This window comes from Bufo bufo, chromosome 7 (genome assembly GCF_905171765.1).
Source record: "Bufo bufo chromosome 7, aBufBuf1.1, whole genome shotgun sequence".
NCBI classification, from domain to species: domain Eukaryota; kingdom Metazoa; phylum Chordata; class Amphibia; order Anura; family Bufonidae; genus Bufo; species Bufo bufo.
The window spans coordinates 200,137,112-200,158,194 of NC_053395.1; the positions used below are offsets into that span (position 1 = coordinate 200,137,112).

A 21,083-nucleotide genomic window follows, 5' to 3' on the forward strand; every position below is an offset into this window, starting at 1 on the left:
TTTTTTCAAATTTTTGTTAAATTAGGTATTTTTTGGTGCAAAAAAATTTTTTTTTTTTACTCCATTTTACCAGTGTCATGAAGTACAATATGTGACGAAAAAACAATCTCAGAACGGCCTGGATAAGTCAAACCGTTTTAAAGTTATCAGCACTTAAAGGGACTCTGGTCAGATTTTCAAAAAATGGCCTGGTCCTAAGGTGTAAAAAGGCTGTGTCCTTAAGGGGTTAAGACATAAATAGTCTCTTGGTTAAATGCCCCCCTTTTGGCGTTTAACTGTACAGTAAGTGCCAATGATGCTTATCCATATGAGCAGCCAGCACCCGTAGTGTGGTCGTCGGTACATGTCACCCACTGGCAGTGTCTGGCTGAGCAATGGGCCAAACATATTTGGGCTGCTGCTTAGCAAGCACTACGGCAAGAAAATCATTCATTGGGGAGTGTGAAGTAGTCCATTATTGCATTATCTATACAGCAGACCGGACTATAAATGCCATTACATTGTAGTCCTTACATTATAAAGAACACTCACCCCTTCTATAGAGAATAGCTAGAAATAAACGTTTTTGGCATCTCCAGTTTTTGGCAGAGTGAACCTAGATGCTATTGACTGATTGCTGCAGCTTATTGAAGAGCTCGTCCCTCGGGCTCATAACAAGATTGAAATTTGCAGCGAGTTGAACACAATCCATGCTCCCCGGCCCATGTTCTTCACATGGAGACTTGAAGGACTGTTGCAGGAGAGGTTCAGAAGGAAGCCTTCTAATGATCTCGGCCACCTCTCAACCCCAGTTGTGTAAACTATGGGACTAAATAAGCAAATCATTCGTTCTTACAGTCAATATGTGCACAGAAAACATCCAATCCCATGTCTACTCAGCGGTGAAAATGCACTTAAAGGGCCACATAAGGTTTTAATACAGACGATACAGTAGAAACAAAGCTAGTAATCATATTGTACACTTCAGTGGCTTGCAAAAGTTTGGGCACCCCTGTTCAAAATTACTGTTACTGTGAACATTTAAGCAAGTTGAAGATGAAATGATCTCCAAAAGGCATAAAGTTAAAGATGACACATTACCTTTGTATTTTAAGCAATATTTTATTTTCATCTTTTACATTTTCAAAAAAAGAAAAGGGCCCGAAGCAAAACTTTGGGCACCCTGCATGGTTAGTACCTAATAGTGTGATGTTTCTCCAAACAATTTACAGACTTTATCTTGGTTCCAGAAGGCTTTAGCATTAAAACTGTGGAGGGAAACTCCTCTCTGCTACATCTGTTGCTCTCTGGCTCTGCTGTACTAACAGGATAGCTGTATAACTTAGCTTCCTCTGGATGCTGCAACTTTTCTTTGAATGGTCTGTCTCTAGATTTGTCCAGGAAAAAACTCCTCCTGGCCTCTGAGGCTTTAAGCTGTGGCCTCCATGTCCAGCAGAGCTGAAGGTGCTCTAGCTGGCTTGCCTTGCTTAGCTGGGGCATGCATGTCCAATGGCGACCATCCCAGCCCTTGCTTCCTTCCCCAACAGGGGGTAAGCTAGACTGCTCTAGAAACTGGTCCCCTCCCTTCCTGCAGGAAGTGGGTCTCGCCCACTCCTCCACAGAGGGGGGCATAGAATGGAAAAAAAGGTTCCACACTATGTAACTATAGCTCTGCCTTGTTTGCTGCCACATTACCTTTGAACATAACAGTTGCAAAATGGGAAATGCACAGTGTTTGGACCTGAAATAAATACACATGATGACACGAGGTTAACCAGTAAAGACAGTAGCAGGGTGCAGAAGTGGTAATGCCACTCTAGGGCGTTACAATAGAACCCCCCTTTGGCAAGTATCACAGCTTGTAAATGTTTTTGTAGCAGCCAAGAGTCTTTCAGTTCTTGTTTAAGGGATTTTCATCCATTCTTCCTTGCAGAAGTCTTCCAGTTCTGTGAGATTCCTGGGCCATCTTGCATGCACTGCTTTTTTGAGGTCTATCCACAGATTTTCAATGATGTTCAGATCAGGGGACTTGGTAAAACCTTCAGCTTGTGCCTTTTGAGGTAGTCTGTTGTGGATTTTGAGGCGTGGTTAGGATCATTATCCAATTGTAGAAGCCATCCTCTTTTCAACTCCAGCTTTTTTTTTACAGTTGATGTTATATTTCCTTCCAGAGCTTGCTTCATTCAGTCCATTCTTCTATGTACCCGTGAAATGTTCTCTGTGCCATTGGCTGCAACACAACCCCAAAACATCATTGATCGGGGCGTTCTTTTCACAAAATTCTGTGCCCTTTTTTTCCTCCAAACATAACTTTGCTCATTGTGGCAAAAGAGTTGTATTTTAACGTAATTGGTCCACAGGACTTGTTTCCAAAATGCATCAGGCTTGTTTAGATGTTCTTTTGCAAATTTCTGATGCTGAATTTTATGGTGAGGACGCAGGAGAGGTTTTCTTCTGATGACCCCTCCACGAACACCATATTTGTGCGGGTTTCTCTGAACAGTAAAACAACGTGCCACAACTTCAGATTCTGCTAAATCTTCCTGATGGTCTCTTGCAGTCAAGAGGGAGTTCTGATTTGTCTTTCTACCAATCCTTCGAGCTGCTGTCTCTGACATTTTTTATGGTCTTCCAGACCTTCTCTTGACCTCCAGTGTTCCTGTTATCTGCCATTTCTTAATTACATTTTGAATGTAGGAAATGGCAACCTGAAAACAATTTACTATCTTCTTATAGTCTTCTCCTGCTTTGTGGGCCTCAACCATTTTCATTTTCAGAGAGTTGGGCAGCTGCTTAAAAGAACCCATGGCTGCTGTTTATCTGAACACATGCCATGAATCTATTACATTCCAGTGACACTATCACACTACGACTATACAATTCTTAGATGTAGAAATCACTAAGGATGGTGAATGAGGTTTTGATACTACATTGTATACAAAGCCTACAGATAAGAATAATAATACCCTACGCTACACTAGTCACCACGCCCGACATACCTTTAAAGGTATACCTAAAGGTCAGTTGATAAGAGCAAAACGTATAGCTAAAAAGAATACTGATTATATAAAACAGGAAAAACTGGTACATAAATTTATTAAGCGAGACTATCCAAAAAATATGATGGAGAATATAAAAAAGGAAGTTGAACAAATTCCTAGAGAGTCTTTATTAAAAAGGAAGATTAAAAAGGATACTAAAGATCATCTATTGTATATAGGGACATACAATCGTCATGCAATATTAATTTTAAAAAAAATCAATAAATATTGGGACATATTACAATATGATAAAAAAAATATGGTAGACTGTTCAAAAACAAACCCGGGTTTCATATCGAAAAGGAAGAACAATAGGAAACAGACTAATTAAGAAAGGTTACGTTTTCCCTGTTTATCCTGTATGAACTGTAACCAAATTTTAAGAGGACAGAACATTAACCATCCAAGAAAAGGATATGAAATTCCCATGTACCATTATGCCACATGTATGACTAAAAATGTCACATATGGATTGAGGTGTCCTTGCAGCATGTGGTACATAGGACAAACTAAAAGGGAAATACGAGTGAGACTAAATGAGCATAAATCTAACATAAGGAGATGCATGGATGCAACAGACAGCAAAAAGAAAAAAAGAAAATACCAGGAAACCACATTGTTGCAACACTGTCAGGAAAAGAAACATAGATGGAATGAAATAAAATGGGTTGTATTAGAATATGTTAAACCAGGAACAACTCCAGACGAGCGGTGATTTTCACGCATCACTTGTGCGTTGCGTGAAAATCGCAGCATGCTCTATTTTGTGCGTTTTTCACGCAACGCAGGCCCCATAGAAGTGAATAGGGTTGCGTGAAAATCGCAAGCATCCGCAAGCAAGTGCGGATGCAGTGTGATTTTCACGCACGGTTGCTAGGAGACGATCGGGATGGGGACCCGATCATTATTATTTTCCCTTATAACATGGTTATAAGGGAAAATAATAGCATTCTGAATACAGAATGCTTAGTACAATAGGGCTGGAGGGGTTAAAAAAAAAAGTGGATTAAGGTGAGTTTAATTTATTTTTATTTTTATTTTATTTTTTTAACCCCTTCAGCCCTATTGTACTATGCATTCTGTATTCAGAATGCTATTATTTTCCCTTATAACCATGTTATAAGGGGAAATAATACAATCTACACAACACCTAACCCAAACCCCAACTTCTGTGAAGAAGTCCGGGTCTGGGTACCAAACATGACAATTTTTTTCTCACGCGCGTGCAAAACGCCATAAAAGGTTTTCCACCCGCGCAGAAAAAACGCAAACATGGAACGCAATTGCAGTGAAAACTGACTTGTTTTAGTGTCCAAATCGCACCATTTTCCCTGAACGCATCCGGCCCCAATCCGCAACGCCCGTGTGAAAGGGGCCTCAAGCTATAAATATATTGAAGATACTTCTGAAGTGTGAGTAACTTTTTCCTCATACGCTTGATCATAATACCAATGAATTGTGGCTGAATTGTATGTGAGAAACTGCTGTTCTCCGGGACAAGGATAGAGGAGTCTGGGTATTTATAAAGCTTTGCATCTCCTAACGATGATTGTGAACAAGGCTTAACCCTAACAGGCTATTTAAGGTCAGAGACCTCCGTCTAAGTTATCTGAGAGCTCAAATCTCCTAGGGTTCCCATACTTTTGCAAGTTACTCCTTTCCTTTTTTCACTTTAAAATTGTACAAAACAAAAATAATACACTGATATTGCTTAAAATGTTGAAAAGTGTGTTTTATCTTTAACTTTATGCCTTTCATCTTCAACTTGCTTGACTGTTCACAGTAACTGTAATTTTGACCAGGGGTGCCTAAACTTTCGCAAGCCACTGTATATCAATGTGTCATATTAAACCACAACTATACCTAATATGCTTCATTATTATTATGTCATCACTGGACTTTCGGAAATGCTGAAGAATTTCCTTACACTTTACCACCAGAATTTAACTATTAAAGTTTAAGATCCTGTTTTTATGCACATTTTGTTTGTGGTTTTTTTTCCGTTCATCTCTTTGGACCAGAACATTTAGTGGTTCGCATGAAGAATGGGTTCGGCAGTTCAAAATACAAACCTGTTGACTACCAACAACTGCATGCGTTCACCGAAGCCAAGAGATTAGAGTCCTCAAGCATCCAATTAAAGGTACATTTGTCTCCTCGCTTTTATAGTGTATCTATTATTCGTTTTATTTCACAAAATGCATACTTTTAAAGGGGTTGTCTAGGTTTCTTATATTGATGGCCCAACTTCAAGATACGCCATTAATATCTGACTGGCCAGGCCCGATGCCCCACACCTCTGCTGATCAGCTATCCCAAAGGAGCAGCAGCACTGGAAATTGGCGCCAGTACTACACAGCCCCGTCAGCGTACTGAGCTGGTTACTACAGCTCTGCCCCCTTAAAGTGAATAGGAGTGTTGCCGTAACCAGCTACCTAATGGACAGAGCTGTATAGTTCTGGATCTATCGGTGTGAGTGTAGGATATCGGGAGATAAGCCATCAACATAAAAATCCTGGACGACCCCGTTAATACTGTGTCCTTACTTTTTTTATTATCCATCAGGTTTCCTTTGCTCTTTTACAGTCAGTTTAGCATTCTGCGCTATTATCTCCAGTGATAAGATGGTCAGAAAGAGATGTTACCAGGTGATAGACACCTGTCTCTGTATACACATTTACACAGGGGAAACTGTCATTGAGCAGGACCACCCACTGGACTCCTAAGACCACAGTGTGCAGGGGGTCAGCAAATGACAAGTTACACTGAACGTTTTCCCACAAAGCTACATCTGTAGAAAAAAATAAGCTCCCGAAAAATGCACGCTCTTTAAGGGCTCATTCAGACTACCAAAATTGCGGAACGGATGCGGACTGAAATATACGGTCGTGTGAATGGGCCCTAATCGGAATGTATGATTTATTTTTTTCCCTCTAAATTCTATCTTATACCGATTTGTTCTTTATTCTAATCAGTTTTTTATTTCCTGATTGTAAACTTTTTTTTTTTTTTATTCCATATTGTGCACATGATTATGGGGACAGCCATCTTGACTCTTGCTGCTCTTCTGCTCTAACAATTCACAGATTTGGTTTGCATATGGGCTGTGAAGAACCTGCAGTCTAGAGATGATTCATTGACTTCTATGGCGGAGTGTAGTGGGCATGCTCTGTGACCTGTGCAGAGGAAGGTCTGACTATCGCCTATCATGAATCGTGTGACCCTGTGTTATATATACGCAGAGGTTTTTTCTTTCATTGTAATCCTGCCTTTGATGTTCACGAGATGACTACGTATAAACGATCAGGATTTTGTTTAAAGGGAACCTGTCACCAGGAAAATCCAATGTAAACTACAGGCAGCATGTTATAGAGCAGGAGGAGCTGAGCAGATTGATAGATAGTTTTGTGGGAAAAGATTCAGTAAAACTTGTATTTCATGCATTTAAATCTCTGCTCATTCTGGGCTTTGAAGTCCTGGAGGCGGTCCTATCAGTGATTGACAGCCTGCCCTCTATGACTGTGTATACAGAGAGAGCTGTCAATCACTGATAGGACCGCCTCCTGGACTTCAAAGCCCAGAATGAGCAGAGATTTAAATGAAAGAAACACAAGTTATACTGAATCTTTTCCCACAAAACTATATTTCAATCTGCTCAGCTCCTCCTGCTCTATAACATGTTGCCTGCAGCTCAGACCCTATTTTCAATGTGACAGGCCCCCTTAAAATAAACATATTGTTAGAAATATATTTAACATTAAACCTTGATTTAACCAATGCTGTATGATACTTGATTTAACCAATATTGATCACGTGGTTACCCACACATTGCCCTACAGACTAAAGTGTTGTGGATGTGGCCTAATTTAACCAGTTAGCTAATTCAGTTTTACTGTCCGTCTTCATAATCCGATGTAATCCCGGAAAAACCCAAGCTACCAGGTCTTCTCATCCCGTCGTCCTGCATTGCGGGTTAGGACTCCAGTACACGACAGCAGAATTTCCATTCATTCCTTACACATTGCATGTTCATGTGTCAGTGTCACAGGCAGTCCTACGAGGGTTTGGCCCTGGGCTCCCCGCGCAGATTTGTAACCTCATCCACTTTAGCACAGCTCAGTGCTCATACCTCCTGCTTTGCAGAAGTGGGGATATTTACCCATTACTCTACCTAACCCTCAGGCAGTGACTGTACAATATGCTCATAAAACTGGCAGTGATAGAGAGCAAGCTGCAACCTACTTCTACAGGAATGGGTTAAATCCTACCGTTAGATGGAGGAGGACATGCTATGCAAACTCTGCAGGTTTTATTTCTTCCAAAATGGACGTAGCTAATAGGGATCCGTATTGTTAAAATTTGTCTTATGTCCTTCAGTGTAAGTAATTGGTGGCTCATTTTGCTCAGCCCCTGCACACTTTACCATTAGCCACTGATACATCCTTGCATAGACATGGCAGGTTGCGGCATATTCATTTTTCATGAACTGTTACCAGCACCCCAAGAATTCAAAGCTTCCCTCCCACCATCCAAAGGTGCAGAGGAGTGGAGCTGCCAGTTAGGGGAACGAAGACGCATGCGCCACCTAAGTCACCTTAAAATGACTGCTGTTCTATTTCACGGGTGCAAAGATCTGTGTAAAAAGATAGGAAGTGCTCTTTTTGGGTGGGAGCCCAGTTACCTTCCTGGGGGCCGCTCTGGTACAATTGGGTAATGATCTGATGCTCTAAGCATTAATTAATGTAGGAGCATCAGGTACTTATGCACCTGGCCAGGTGCCCTCCTGAAGTCAACTGTATCACCACCCTCAGGACGGTGATGCAGTTGAATACTGTGGTCATGGTGGCAGTATTTTATGCTGCACTGTGGTATCTGGTTCTGCTGGGGCAGTATATTGTGCTGCACTGTGGTATCTGGATCTGCTGGGGCAGTATATTGTGCTGCACTGTGGTATCTGGTTCTGCTGGGGCAGTATATTGTGCTGCACTGTGGTATCTGGTTCTGCCGAGGCGGTATATTGTGCTGCACTGGGGTATTGCAGGCTCCACCTACCTCTGTTGCCCTGACTTCTGTCAATCTGGGCCCGCCTACAACATGGTGCCACTTTTCGTATTTTTTCCAGGGCCTCTTTAAGTTCCCAGTCGGCCCCTGTTTCTAGATTAGCCTTTTTCTATACTTGTACTAAAATCTAAAAGCCTTTATTTTTCTTGAGAGAATTAAAAGGGGGGGGGGGGGGTAGGTATAGGGACAATCTGTTGGGGTGCCCAAATCATCAAATCATGGGTTTCAAAATACACCCGTCCACCGGTAGTCCCTATACCACGGCTGTCAGATTGAATATCATTTGTTTGACTGCCGCCTGATCCTTCCTCTCCCGAACATTATAGTTTTATTCTTTATACATACCCCCTATGTGCCTTCACTCCCACCCGTCCACCTGTGTGCGGAGTCTCACCAGTGCAGTGATGCCAGGGGAGGCTAGATTCTTTTTATTAGACTTTTTGGCCATAAAACATTTGCAGATAGCCATCCATCACAAGTTATCCCCAGGCCGACGCCAATATTGTTTGTCGCCAGTAAAATAATGATTGACGTCCAGTAATATCGCTCCAACATCTAAATGAATATGATCATATTTATGGCCTGGATCGGTTCTATTGCATAATATAAACCCCCCAAAAAATTCTATACAGAAGGCAGTGGAACATGATGTGGCCGCTGCTTTCCGGATTGCACTCCCTGCATTACTGCTTCTGAGGAGTCAGAAACATCCGGATGTGACAGCGAAAGTCATTCCTGCCCGTCAGCATGAGCGTGCGGTCTGTGGACTACATCTGATATAGAGCCACGGTCAGTCACGTCCTTGACAGCCGCACTCTTTAGAATTGCAGTGAAGGGATTGTGGAAAACATTTCTAGATGGCTATAAAATATAAAACACTTTGGTGCGTTGCCTGTATTGCCAGCGTCGCATATCCCAAAAAATGTGAAGTGGGCAGTGTTCACACCAATAGCCAAAACGTTTTCAAAACCGGACCGCGGTGCTGTATTAGCCAATCCGGGAATCTTCACTCCAGCACAGAGCCGTCAGTAAATGGGACACAGAGAACCGGACCTCCTTTCACAGGCGCACTCCTGTCAGATATCGATAGTGAAGTACTGCTTCGTCCGGTCAGATAAAAAGGTTTATTATACTCGCATATAATATTACATGATCCGTTATTGTTAAAAAGACATACAAAACACAATCTCTGACATAATGCATAATTTAGCAGCAATGCAGGAAAGTGACATAGTGAAAAACGGTCCCCCCCAGAAGCCACAAGAAGGTCAGCATATAGGAGTCTCAATGGAGGGTGCAATCTCTGTAACAAAAGACACAAACAATGTCTGTTAATGCTAACTACGTAAGAACACCCATTATGCTACAGACGTACTTGCACAGGCCTATATACTCATGCTGATAAACATGTGCCAAGGATCCCAAACTAGAGATACCAAAGAAAGTGGAATGACACACTGTAAGCAAACGATGAAAAGGCGATAGCCAGTATACACAAGTGGTCAAACAGAGACTTCTACAGACCAAGGGCTTCAGGAGGACACCAACCCCAACGCGTGTTTTACCTCGCTTCCTCTTGGGGGCGTACGAGGCCTCGCTTCCTCTTGGGGGAAGCGAGGCGAAACGCGCTTCGGAGTTGGTGTCCTCCTCCTGAAGCCCTTGGTCTGTATAAGTCTCTGTTTGACTACTTGTGTACAGTCGTGGCTAAAAATTTTGAGAATTACATAAATATTGGAAATTGGAAAAGTTGCTGCTTAAGTTTTTATAATAGCAATTTGCATATACTCCAGAATGTTATGAAGAGTGATCAGATGAATTGCACAGTCCTTCTTTGCCATGAAAATTAACTTAATCCCCAAAAAACCTTTCCACTGCATTTCATTGCTGTCATTAAAGGACCTGCTGAGATCATTTCAGTAATCGTCTTGTTAACTCAGGTGAGAATGTTGACGAGCACAAGGCTGGAGATCATTATGTCAGGCTGATTGGGTTAAAATGGCAGACTTGACATGTTAAAAGGAGGGTGATGCTTGAAATCATTGTTCTTCCATTGTTAACCATGGTGACCTGCAAAGAAACGCGTGCAGCCATCATTGCGTTGCATAAAAATGGCTTCACAGGCAAGGATATTGTGGCTACTAAGATTGCACCTCAATCAACAATTTATAGGATCATCAAGAACTTCAAGGAAAGAGGTTCAATTCTTGTTAAGAAGGCTTCAGGGCGTCTAAGAAAGTCCAGCAAGCGCCAGGATCGTCTCCTAAAGAGGATTCAGCTGCGGGATCGGAGTGCCACCAGTGCAGAGCTTGCTCAGGAATGGCAGCAGGCAGGTGTGAGCGCATCTGCACGCACAGTGAGGCGAAGACTTTTGGAAGATGGCCTGGTGTCAAGAAGGCCAGCAAAGAAGCCACTTCTCTCCAAAAAAAACATCAGGGACAGATTGATCTTCTGCAGAAAGTATGGTGAATGGACTGCGGAGGACTGGGGCAAAGTCATATTCTCCGATGAAGCCTCTTTCCGATTGTTTGGGGCATCTGGAAAAAGGCTTGTCCGGAGAAGAAAAGGTGAGCGCTACCATCAGTCCTGTGTCATGCCAACAGTAAAGCATCCTGAGACCATTCATGTGTGGGGTTGCTTCTCATCCAAGGGAGTGGGCTCACTCACAATTTTGCCCAAAAACACAGCCATGAATAAAGAATGGTACCAAAACACCCTCCAACAGCAACTTCTTCCAACAATCCAACAACAGTTTGGTGAAGAACAATGCATTTCCCAGCACGATGGAGCACCGTGCCATAAGACAAAAGGGATAACTAAGTGGCTCGGGGACCAAAATGTTGACATTTTGGGTCCATGGCCTGGAAACTCCCCAGATCTTAATCCCATTGTGAACTTGTGGTCAATCCTCAAGAGGCGGGTGGACGAACAAAAACCCACTAATTCTGACAAACTCCAAAAAGTGATTATGAAAGAATGGGTTGCTATCAGTCAGGAATTGGCCCAGAAGTTGATTGAGAGCATGCCCAGTCGAATTGCAGAGGTCCTGAAAAAGAAGGGCCAACACTGCAAATACTGAATACATAAATGTCGATAAAAGCATAAATGTAATTGTCAATAAAAGCCTTTGAAATGTATGAAGTGCGTGTAATTATATTTCACTACATCACAGAAACAACTGAAACAAAGATCTAAAAGCAGTTTAGCAGCAAACTTTGTGAAAACTAATATTTGTGTCATTCTCAAAACTTTTGACCACTTGTGTATACTGGCTATCGCCTTTTCATTGTTTGCTTAGAGTGTGTCATTCCACTTTCTTTGGTATCTCTAGTTTGGCATCCTTGGCACATGTTTATCAGCATGAGTATATAGGCCTGTGCAAGTACGTCTGTAGCGTAATGGGTGTTCTTACGTAGTTAGCATTAACAGATATTGTTTTTAGAAGCCGCACTATGTACCAATCGAGTCTGCAAATTCGGGGCTTTCCTAAAGGTGACCATAGGTTGCACCAGTATCTCTTTCCTTAAAATAGGGTCATTTTTCAAAAACCCCCCAGTTTTTCCAGACAATGTTCTTTAAAGTCCCGGCATTCCTATTATATTGTGTGAGGAACAAGAACCTAAAGTCCCTCTTCCCTTTCTCCATCTCTTTATTCCCTCCCTCACAATCCCTTCCCATCAGATCCTGCAATTACGGTTGTCATCACGGTCCATGGCTTAAAAATATCCCCAAGGGACAAGAGGATTTTACCGTAATCAGCTGTTTGAGAAGACACCGTCGCTCCTGTTAGCGACAGCGCCGTACATTGTATAGCAGCTATGCTTGGTATCGCACCTCAGCCCCATTCACTTCAATGGCGGTGAGCTGCGCCTAGGCCATGTGACCGATGAACGTGACGTCACTGGCCCAGGCTAAGATGGAGAAGGCTGCAGTGCTGCTGCAAGCCACTCTGCCTTCTGAAACAGCCAATCAGTGGGGGTACCAGGTGTCGGATCCCCACCGATCAGATACTGATGACCTATCCAGAAAATAGGTCATCAGTAGAAAAGTCTTGGAAAACCCCTTTAAAGAGATTTTCCGAGATTTTGATATTGATGGTCTATCCTCAGGATAGGTTATCAATATCTGATCGGTGAGGGTCCAACTCCCGGCACTCTCTGCCAATCAGCTGTTCCTGTGAGCACTGCGCCCTCCTCACAGCATACCAAGCACAGCGCCGTAATTTACATAGTGGCTGTGCTTGGTATTGTAGCTCAGCCCTATTCATTAGTTACAGTTACTAATTTGCTGCAGTTGTTCCAGTATGTTTTTTTTATATTTTTTTTGCTATATCCCTCAGAATAGAATAGCATATTCTACTAGGCTACTGAATACAGCAGCAAAAAATATGCCAACACAAACTGGTCTGGCTTATGCGAGAAGGCATATACTGGGTTAATAGGGCCCTATGAGTATCTGAGGATACGTTGATATGTTTTCAAGAAATAAGAATTAATCCTTAATCATATAAAGCATAGAACAGAAATGCATTGTGACCCATAGCAACCAGTTCTTTGCCTTCACAATAAATCACTGGTGGTAGAGACACATCGAAGCCCGGCACCTGCTGCGAAAGGAAGCCGCTTATGTAAACTGCACATCAGAGGCCGTGGAGACTGATCCTACATATTTAATGATCTCTAATGTGTGAAGATGTGGCGCTCTTTCATTTTGTTTCTTATCTTATTAGAATATTGGAGACCTTAATATCCGGCAAGCGATATAACAGAACAGGTGTTGGTGCGCCCTCTGAAATAAGCAGCCGTTATTATACAGCAGAACGGTATTAGATGTCTTATCAGGTTATGTATATACCGTATATATGTGTGTGTATAGCAGTAGAAAGTCATTAGGGGGAAACAGGCTGTGTGCGTTTATCAGTCGGCAATGCTTTCGGCGTTCTCTTCTAACCGTCTTTAGTTAGGCCTCATTTAGACAACTGAATGGTCCGCAAATTGCTGATCCACAAAACACGAATACCGGTCGCGTGTGTTCTGCATTTTGCGGAACGCACACGGCCAGCCCTATGATAGAAATACCTATTCTTGTCAGCAATTGTGGAAATGAATAGAACGTGCTCTATCTTTTTTACGGGGCCATGGAACGGAAATGCAGATGCATACAGCAAATGCAGATACAGCATCTTTTGCGGCCCCATTGAAATACTTTTCCAGTATGGTATGTTCACATCTGCTTTGGAGGTAAAATAAAATTAAAAAATCTGGCTTAATCAGGGCGCTATGTTCCTATAAAGCAAGGATTTATTAGTTAAAAGAAGGGGGAAAAACTGCTGTGAATATAACGCGTTTTGGAGGCGATCAGATTAGTTTTCTGAAGAAGGAGGCCGATCGGCTCCGAAACGCGTTATATTTACAGCTGTTTTTTTTCCTTCTTTTAACTAATAAATCCTTGTGTTATCGGATCATAGCGACCTGATTTAGCCGGTATTTTATTTTCACTTTTGTGCGGATCCGTATGAACGACCAGCAGGTTTTCGCGACTTGAGGAACGTTGTCTGCTGTCCACAGAGTTGTGCCTGACTGCACCCCTTATTCTGGTAAGTGAGTACTTACCTGTGTATGTTTTACCATTATTACGGCCTTTTGATGTATTAGGCTACTTTCACATCGGCGTATTTGCTGGATCCGTCAGGGGATCAGCAAAAATGCATGCAGTATTTAATACAACCGTCTGCATCTGTTCAGAACGGATCCAGTTGTATTATCTCTAAAATGACCAAGACGGATCTGGCACTAGAACCATTGTAAGTCAATGGGCTCCGCATCCATTTTCTTTTGTGTCTGAGAAAACTGATCCGGCACCATTGACTTGCATCGTAAGATTTCTCGGCGAAGCTGAAGGCGGTGTTATCTCGTGTCAGTGATGTAGTTGGGGGGGGGGGGGGGGGGCAGTGGCAACAGCGCCGATGGGGCTGTGGAGTCTCAGCCCAGGAGAGGCGTGCTTCGCTCTGCTGTTGGGTGGGCATGGGCACTGGATGAGGGCGTTCCTGGGCACCGTTGAAAGAAAATAACCTTACTGCCTAATTTGCATATCATACAAAGATGCTTTCCTCAAGATAGAAAGCAAGAAACGCTGAATGAAAGATATAACAGGGAAGGAGGTGTTATGTTCTACATGGCAATTGTTTTGCTTTAAAGGGGTTTTCTCATCTCAGACAATGGGGGCATATCGCTAAAATATGCCGCCATTGTCTTATAGGTGCTGGGCCCACCGCTGGGACCCACACCTATATCGAGAACAGAGCCCCGAAAGTGAAGGAGAGCGCACGTCGCATGCGCAGTCGCCTTCCATTCATTTCTATGGGGCCGCTGAAAATAGCCGAGCACTGGCTCGGCTATTACCGTCTGCCCCATAGAAATTAATGGGAGCATGGGCCGCGCATGCGCGGCACGCTCCCATTCACTTCTATGGGAGAGGCGGGGATTAGCGCTTGGTGGTGGACAGACCCTGGGAAATCTGGGGTCCTCCAGCCACAGCACTTCCTGCTCCGTCCCACGCACCTATCAGACAATGGGGGCATATCCTAGCGATATGCCCCCATTGTCTAAGATGGGAATACCCCTTTACTTGTGACAATCCATGGGACAGATTTCCTTTAAACTTGTAATTGATACATTTTAACATCTGCCCTTTCTGTGCTTATGAGTCCAGTGGGCGGTCCTATCAGTGATCCCTGTATGTTTAGTCATGCAGTTAGCCGTCAGTCATTGACTAGGACCGCCCACATGACTCTAAAGGTTTAAATGTATAAATTACAAGTTTTACTGAATCTTTTCCCACAAATCTATATATCAATCTGCTCAGCTCCTCCTGCTCTATAACGCGCTGCCTGTAGATTGCACTGCATTTCATGGTGACAGGTTCCCTTTAAATCCTTCCCAGACGTATTGCTTTAGCACTGCAGAGAGAAGGAGGAAGGGGAGATGAAGGAAAGATTCTTGTAGACTTATTGTTTATGGGACAGAACGGCTGATGGACTGGGAGGATATCATGGTTGGTGTCGCTGGTATATATATGTATATTAGTGTGACTTCCTGTAAATTCCTGTACGTTACAGAAAACCTTCTCTTCTGAATGTATACAGATGAGGTCATACTGTCCTCTTTCTGTCTTGTTATTTCTCTTCAAACTCTAAATGAAGTGACTGAAGAGGCGAGAGAATTGCATCCTGAGTCACCGCTGTAACCTTGCAGTATAATTGGGTATCACAGTAATTAGCGATGTCTTTCACATTGGGCCTGCAGCCAGTTATTGGAAACATGATTTCCACAGGGTTTTCTGTCCATTGCCTTGTCTTCAGCAATTATATTCCATATTCTCAGTCACATATTCTTGGGGGATTTGTAATATTTCTACTTGACTAAAATATATTTTGCCACTTTACAAGTCATTAGTCAGATCGCACATGGAGTATTACATAGAGATTTGGGCGCCTGTGTACAAGAAAAGACATAGAAGAGCTTGAGATGGCTCAAAGGTGAGTAATACATTAAATGGGAGAAATATAGTACCAGGAAAGATGAGGAGAATTCGGGTTATTTAGTGTATAAAGAGACAGGTTGAGGGGAGATTTAATAACTCTGTATAAGTATACCAAAGGTATATATCCGCCATGATCTGTTTATACCCAAGTATATACAGTACTGTGACCTTGTCGAGGGGACATCCAATACTGTATGTCTAGAGGAAAGGTTTCTGCACAGAAACGCACCTAGCCTTTCTGCTGAAGGAGGCGAAAATTGAGACGCCCCCCCCCCTTACATGACAAATTCTTAACCTAACCCCTTCCCTCCTAACATTACATACAGCAATACAAAACATACAGGGCCCCACATCGCCACATGCCTCTTCCATCCAATGACGTCTCCTCTGATGTAGACGGCCTCTTTCCTCATGTTCTCCATTCAGACCAGACCGCCATGATGATTTCTTTCCACCATCTCCTCTCTGCAGAGTTTGACGATAAGACACATTCGTTTTCTACTTGTCCATCATCCGCCCACCTTCTGAACGCCCCATCCTGCCACCCCCCGTCCCCAATACCATACTGCAGAAACAGCTAATCCCCCTGAAAATACTAGTAACATACAGATAGTGCCCCCTTCAATAATTATTAGCACGCAGTGCCATAAAAAATAATTGCGCCCAGCAAATAGTGTCCCTGACGGTAATAGTACCATAAATAGTGTCCCCCTAAAATAATTGTGCTAAGCTGATACAGTGTTCCCCAAAGTCCCATCAACAGTAATAATTCTCTGCCAGAGTTCACTTATTAGTAATAGTGCCCCCACAGTGCCTCTAACAGTAATAATGTCCCCACTGTGCCCCAGAAGTAATAATGTCCCATAGTGCCCATACTAGTAATCATGTTCCTCATAGTCCCCCAGTGGTAATAAAGCTCACCATAATGCCCCCAGTAGTGATAATTCTTCTTATAATGTGTGACAGTATAAAAATTCCCCCTAATGTGCATCAGTACAAAAAATGCCCCGTTATAATGTGCATCAGTACAAAAAATGCCCACTTATAGTGTGTATTAGTACAAAAAATGTGCTCTAGTACAAAGAATTGCTCCTTTATAATGTGCGCTATTTCAAAAAATGCCCCCTTATGTGTAGCGGTACAAAAAATGCCCCCTTATAATGTGTGCCAGTACAAAAAATACCTCTTAGTGCCCCCAGTTGAGCCAGTGTCCCCATAGTGCCGCCATAATGTGTGCCAATGCCCCCTTCTGTGATCCAGTACAAAACTTACCCCCATCCTAGTGCCCCCATAATATGTGCCAGTACAAAAAGCCCCATTTTAATGACCCCAGTAGATGCTCATATAGTGCTCCTCTTCCGGCCTTTGTCCCGCACTGGCTCAGGCGGCGTGATCATGATTACTTCATAGTGCCACCTGTGCTGGCCTCTGACAGACTACATGCACTAGGCCTGAAGCCTATCAGTGGGAACGGGGAAGGGAGACGTCGCTCCCATGCCCCGAAGAAGTATCTAACTGTATCACCGTCCTAAGGACAGAGATACAGTTGAATATAGAGAGATAAGCCCTTGCACAAAAAAACTTTCAGCTTTCAGGAGATGTATAAATCCGTCCGCAGTGAGCTCCCTCTAGTGGCGGCTGCAGACATGCAGAATGCTTTTATGTAAATCAGTTGCAGTGTGAAGGGAAGCAGGGGATTTTAAAAAAAAACCTGAGCTCTGAACCATATAAATATATATATTTTTATTTTACTGTGGTATTTTAAAGGGGTTCTCCGTGATTTATATGTTGATGACCTATCCTCGGGATTGGTCATTAATATGAGATCGGAAAGGTCCGACCCATGTTACCCCTGCAGATCAGCTGTCTGAGGAGTCCGCAGCGCTCCAGTGAGTGCATCTTACCAAGCACAGCGCCGTACAATGTATAGTGGCTGTGCTTGCTTTGCTTGAATGAGACTGACCTGCACCTAGGCCATTTTATTGATGAATGGAACATCACATGGCCTAGGAAGAAGCCTGAGTGCTCACGGAGCGCCACGGCCCCCTTGTACAGCTGATCAGCAGGGATTCCAGGGGTCAGACCCCCACCGATCTCATATTGATCACCTTCCCGGAGAACCCCCTTAATATAGCCTTGTCTAGTAAAATCATATATCTGCACTGACCATCGTCCTCTTATGGAGGTCTGTATTTGTCACCCTCGTAACCCCTATTGCTTTGCCTATCACAGTGTTTCATGCGAGAAGACTCCCTGTCACACTAGGAGCAATGGTCACTATGCTAAAAGTGTATGGATATATTGTCAGGCAGTGCACCATGGGAAAAAACTATTAGCTCCAATTAGCCAAATGGGTCTCTGTTGTGGCTGATGCGAGCTAAACGCTAAGCTCAAATTATTTTATATTCCACATCCCAGTTCTCCAGAAACCTAAAACCGATACTCACCAAGAATCTCTCAGATGATTATCCAACACCAAGATTTATTCTGTCCAATAGGCAGCCATGTTGTAGTTCCCTTTACATCAGTATCATCCTCCTTGTGTCTTCCAGGCAGCCGTTCCAGGATCACGTCAGTTTCCAATTACACGGTGGTCTGTATAGTGTCTCTCCGGTGATTGAGAATAAACATGCTCACCAGGAAACTGAGATCCTCTGAACACCTCGCCAGCCTTTCTGCACACAAACATCTCACTGCAAGGAAGTGCACATAGGGACGTCCACCTGCAGATTGTGGATTTATTTCATCCTTCGAGCCATTAGTTAGCACACACTGGAATCCTAAAAGGAGCAATTCAGTTCAGGAGGCAACTGTATCAAAAAAGATATCTTAAATGGGTGGTATAAGTAAAGGGGTCTGCTTTTTTTTTTCCTCCAGAAACAGCAGCACTCTTGTCAAGGGGATGCGCCTGATGTTGCAGCTCATCCTTATTCACTAGAATGGGAATGATCTGCAATACCTGACACAACGCATTGGACGGTCTGCAATACCTGATACAACCCATTGGACGGTCTTCAATACCAGACAACGCATTGGACGGTCTGCAATACCAGATACAACCCATTGGACGGTCTGCAATACCAGACACAACCCATTGGACGGTCTGCAATACCTGATACAACCCATTGGACGGTCTTCAATACCAGACAACGCATTGGACGGTCTGCAATACCAGATACAACCCATTGGACGGTCTGCAATACCAGACACAACCCATTGGACGGTCTACAATACCAGATACAACCCATTGGACGGTCTGCAATACCAGACACAACCCATTGGACGGTCTGCAATACCAGACACAACCCACTGGACGATCTGCAATACCAGACACAACGCATTGGACGGTCTGCAATACCAGACACAACCCATTGGACGGTCTGCAATACCAGACACAACGCATTGGACGGTCTGCAATACCAGACACAACCCACTGGACGATCTGCAATACCAGACACAACGCATTGGACGGTCTGCAATACCAGACACAACCCATTGGACGGTCTGCAATACCAGACACAACGCATTGGACGGTCTGCAATACCAGACACAACCCACTGGACGATCTGCAATACCAGACACAACGCATTGGACGGTCTGCAATACCAGACACAACCCATTGGACGGTCTGCAATACCAGACACAACGCATTGGACGGTCTGCAATACCAGACACAACCCACTGGACGATCTGCAATACCAGACACAACGCATTGGACGGTCTGCAATACCAGACACAACCCATTGGACGGTCTGCAATACCAGACACAACCCATTGGACGGTCTGCAATACCAGACACAACGCATTGGACGGTCTGCAATACCAGACACAACCCATTGGACGGTCTGCAATACCAGACACAACCCACTGGACGATCTGCAATACCAGACACAACGCATTGGACGGTCTGCAATACCAGACACAACCCATTGGACGGTCTGCAAAACCAGACACAACCCATTGGACGGTCTGCAATACCAGACACAACGCATTGGACGGTCTGCAATACCAGACACAACCCACTGGACGATCTGCAATACCAGACACAACGCATTGGACGGTCTGCAATACCAGACACAACCCATTGGACGGTCTGCAATACCAGACACAACCCATTGGACGGTCTGCAATACCAGACACAACGCATTGGACGGTCTGCAATACCAGACACAACCCACTGGACGATCTGCAATACCAGACACAACGCATTGGACGGTCTGCAATACCAGACACAACCCATTGGACGGTCTGCAATACCAGACACAACCCATTGGACGGTCTGCAATACCAGACACAACCCATTGGACGGTCTGCAATACCAGACACAACCCATTGGACGGTCTGCAATACCAGACACAACCCGTTGGACGATCTGCAATACCAGACGCAACCCGTTGGACGATCTGCAATACCAGACGCAACCCATTGGACGATCTGCAATACCAGACACAACTAGGGCTGCAATGAGTACTCGACTAAATCGAGTAATTCGACACAAAAAAATCCTCGATGCAAATTCTTTGTATCGAGGATTCGTTTGTGTCACATGACCACGGAGTACTCCCGCTCCGTGGTCTCCGGCTGTGCTCGGAATACTCACCTTTCCAGCAGGGGGTTTCCGGACAGTCCACAGCACGTTTATGGTCCCACGCTGCACTAACCTCCTGACGTACACACGCCGTGACCTGACGCGTTGTGTGATGTCAGGCGCAGAGCAGCGCGGAACGATGGAGTGTCGGCGGCGCCCCTGCTGGAAAGGTAAGTTGGTGCGACTGAGGAACCAATGACGCTGTGCACTCCGGGTGTCAGGAGGAGGGGGGGGGGGGGGGGTAGATGATGGCACAAGGGGGGTAGATGATGGCACAAGGGGGAGAGCTGCTGGCACAAGAGGGGAGAGCTGCTGGCACAAGAGGGGAGAGCTTATGGCACAAGGGGGAGAGCTGCTGGCACTGGGGTGGGGGAGTGCTGCTGGCACAAGGGGAGAGAGCTGATGGCACTTGGGTTGGGGAGAGCTGATGCCACTTGGGTTGGGGAGAGCTGATGCCACTGGGGTTGGGGAGAGCTGATGCCACTGGGATGGGGGAGAGCTGATGCGACTGGGATGGGGGAGAGCTGATGCCACTGGGGTTGGGGAGAGCTGATGCCACTGGGGTTGGGGAGAGCTGATGCCACTGGGATGGGGGAGAGCTGATGCGACTGGGATGGGGGAGAGCGGATGCCACTGGGGTGGGGGAGAGCTGATGCCACTGGGGTGGGGGAGAGCTGATGCCACTGGGGGAACGGAGCTGATGGCACGGGGGGGGCTGATGGCACTGGGGGATAAAGATGCTGATGCACTTGGGCTGATCGCACAAGTGGAACGAAGGGTGTTGGGGACTGATGAGTTTTTATAAAGGAAAACAGTCTATTAATTAATTTTTTCTTATTAGATTACTCGATTAATCGTAAAAAATAATCGATAGA

At 44.3% G+C, this 21,083-nt stretch overlaps 1 protein-coding gene across 1 annotated transcript in view; it reads left to right on the forward strand.

The window, feature by feature from the left end:
- Positions 1–21,083, forward strand: part of CCDC148 (coiled-coil domain containing 148) — a 220,169-nt gene that overhangs the window by 52,500 nt on the left and 146,586 nt on the right. The window contains exon 3 of the mRNA XM_040440791.1: positions 5,042–5,163. Coding sequence (XP_040296725.1) covers positions 5,042–5,163 — 122 coding nt within the window. The remainder of the gene's footprint in view (positions 1–5,041; positions 5,164–21,083) is intronic.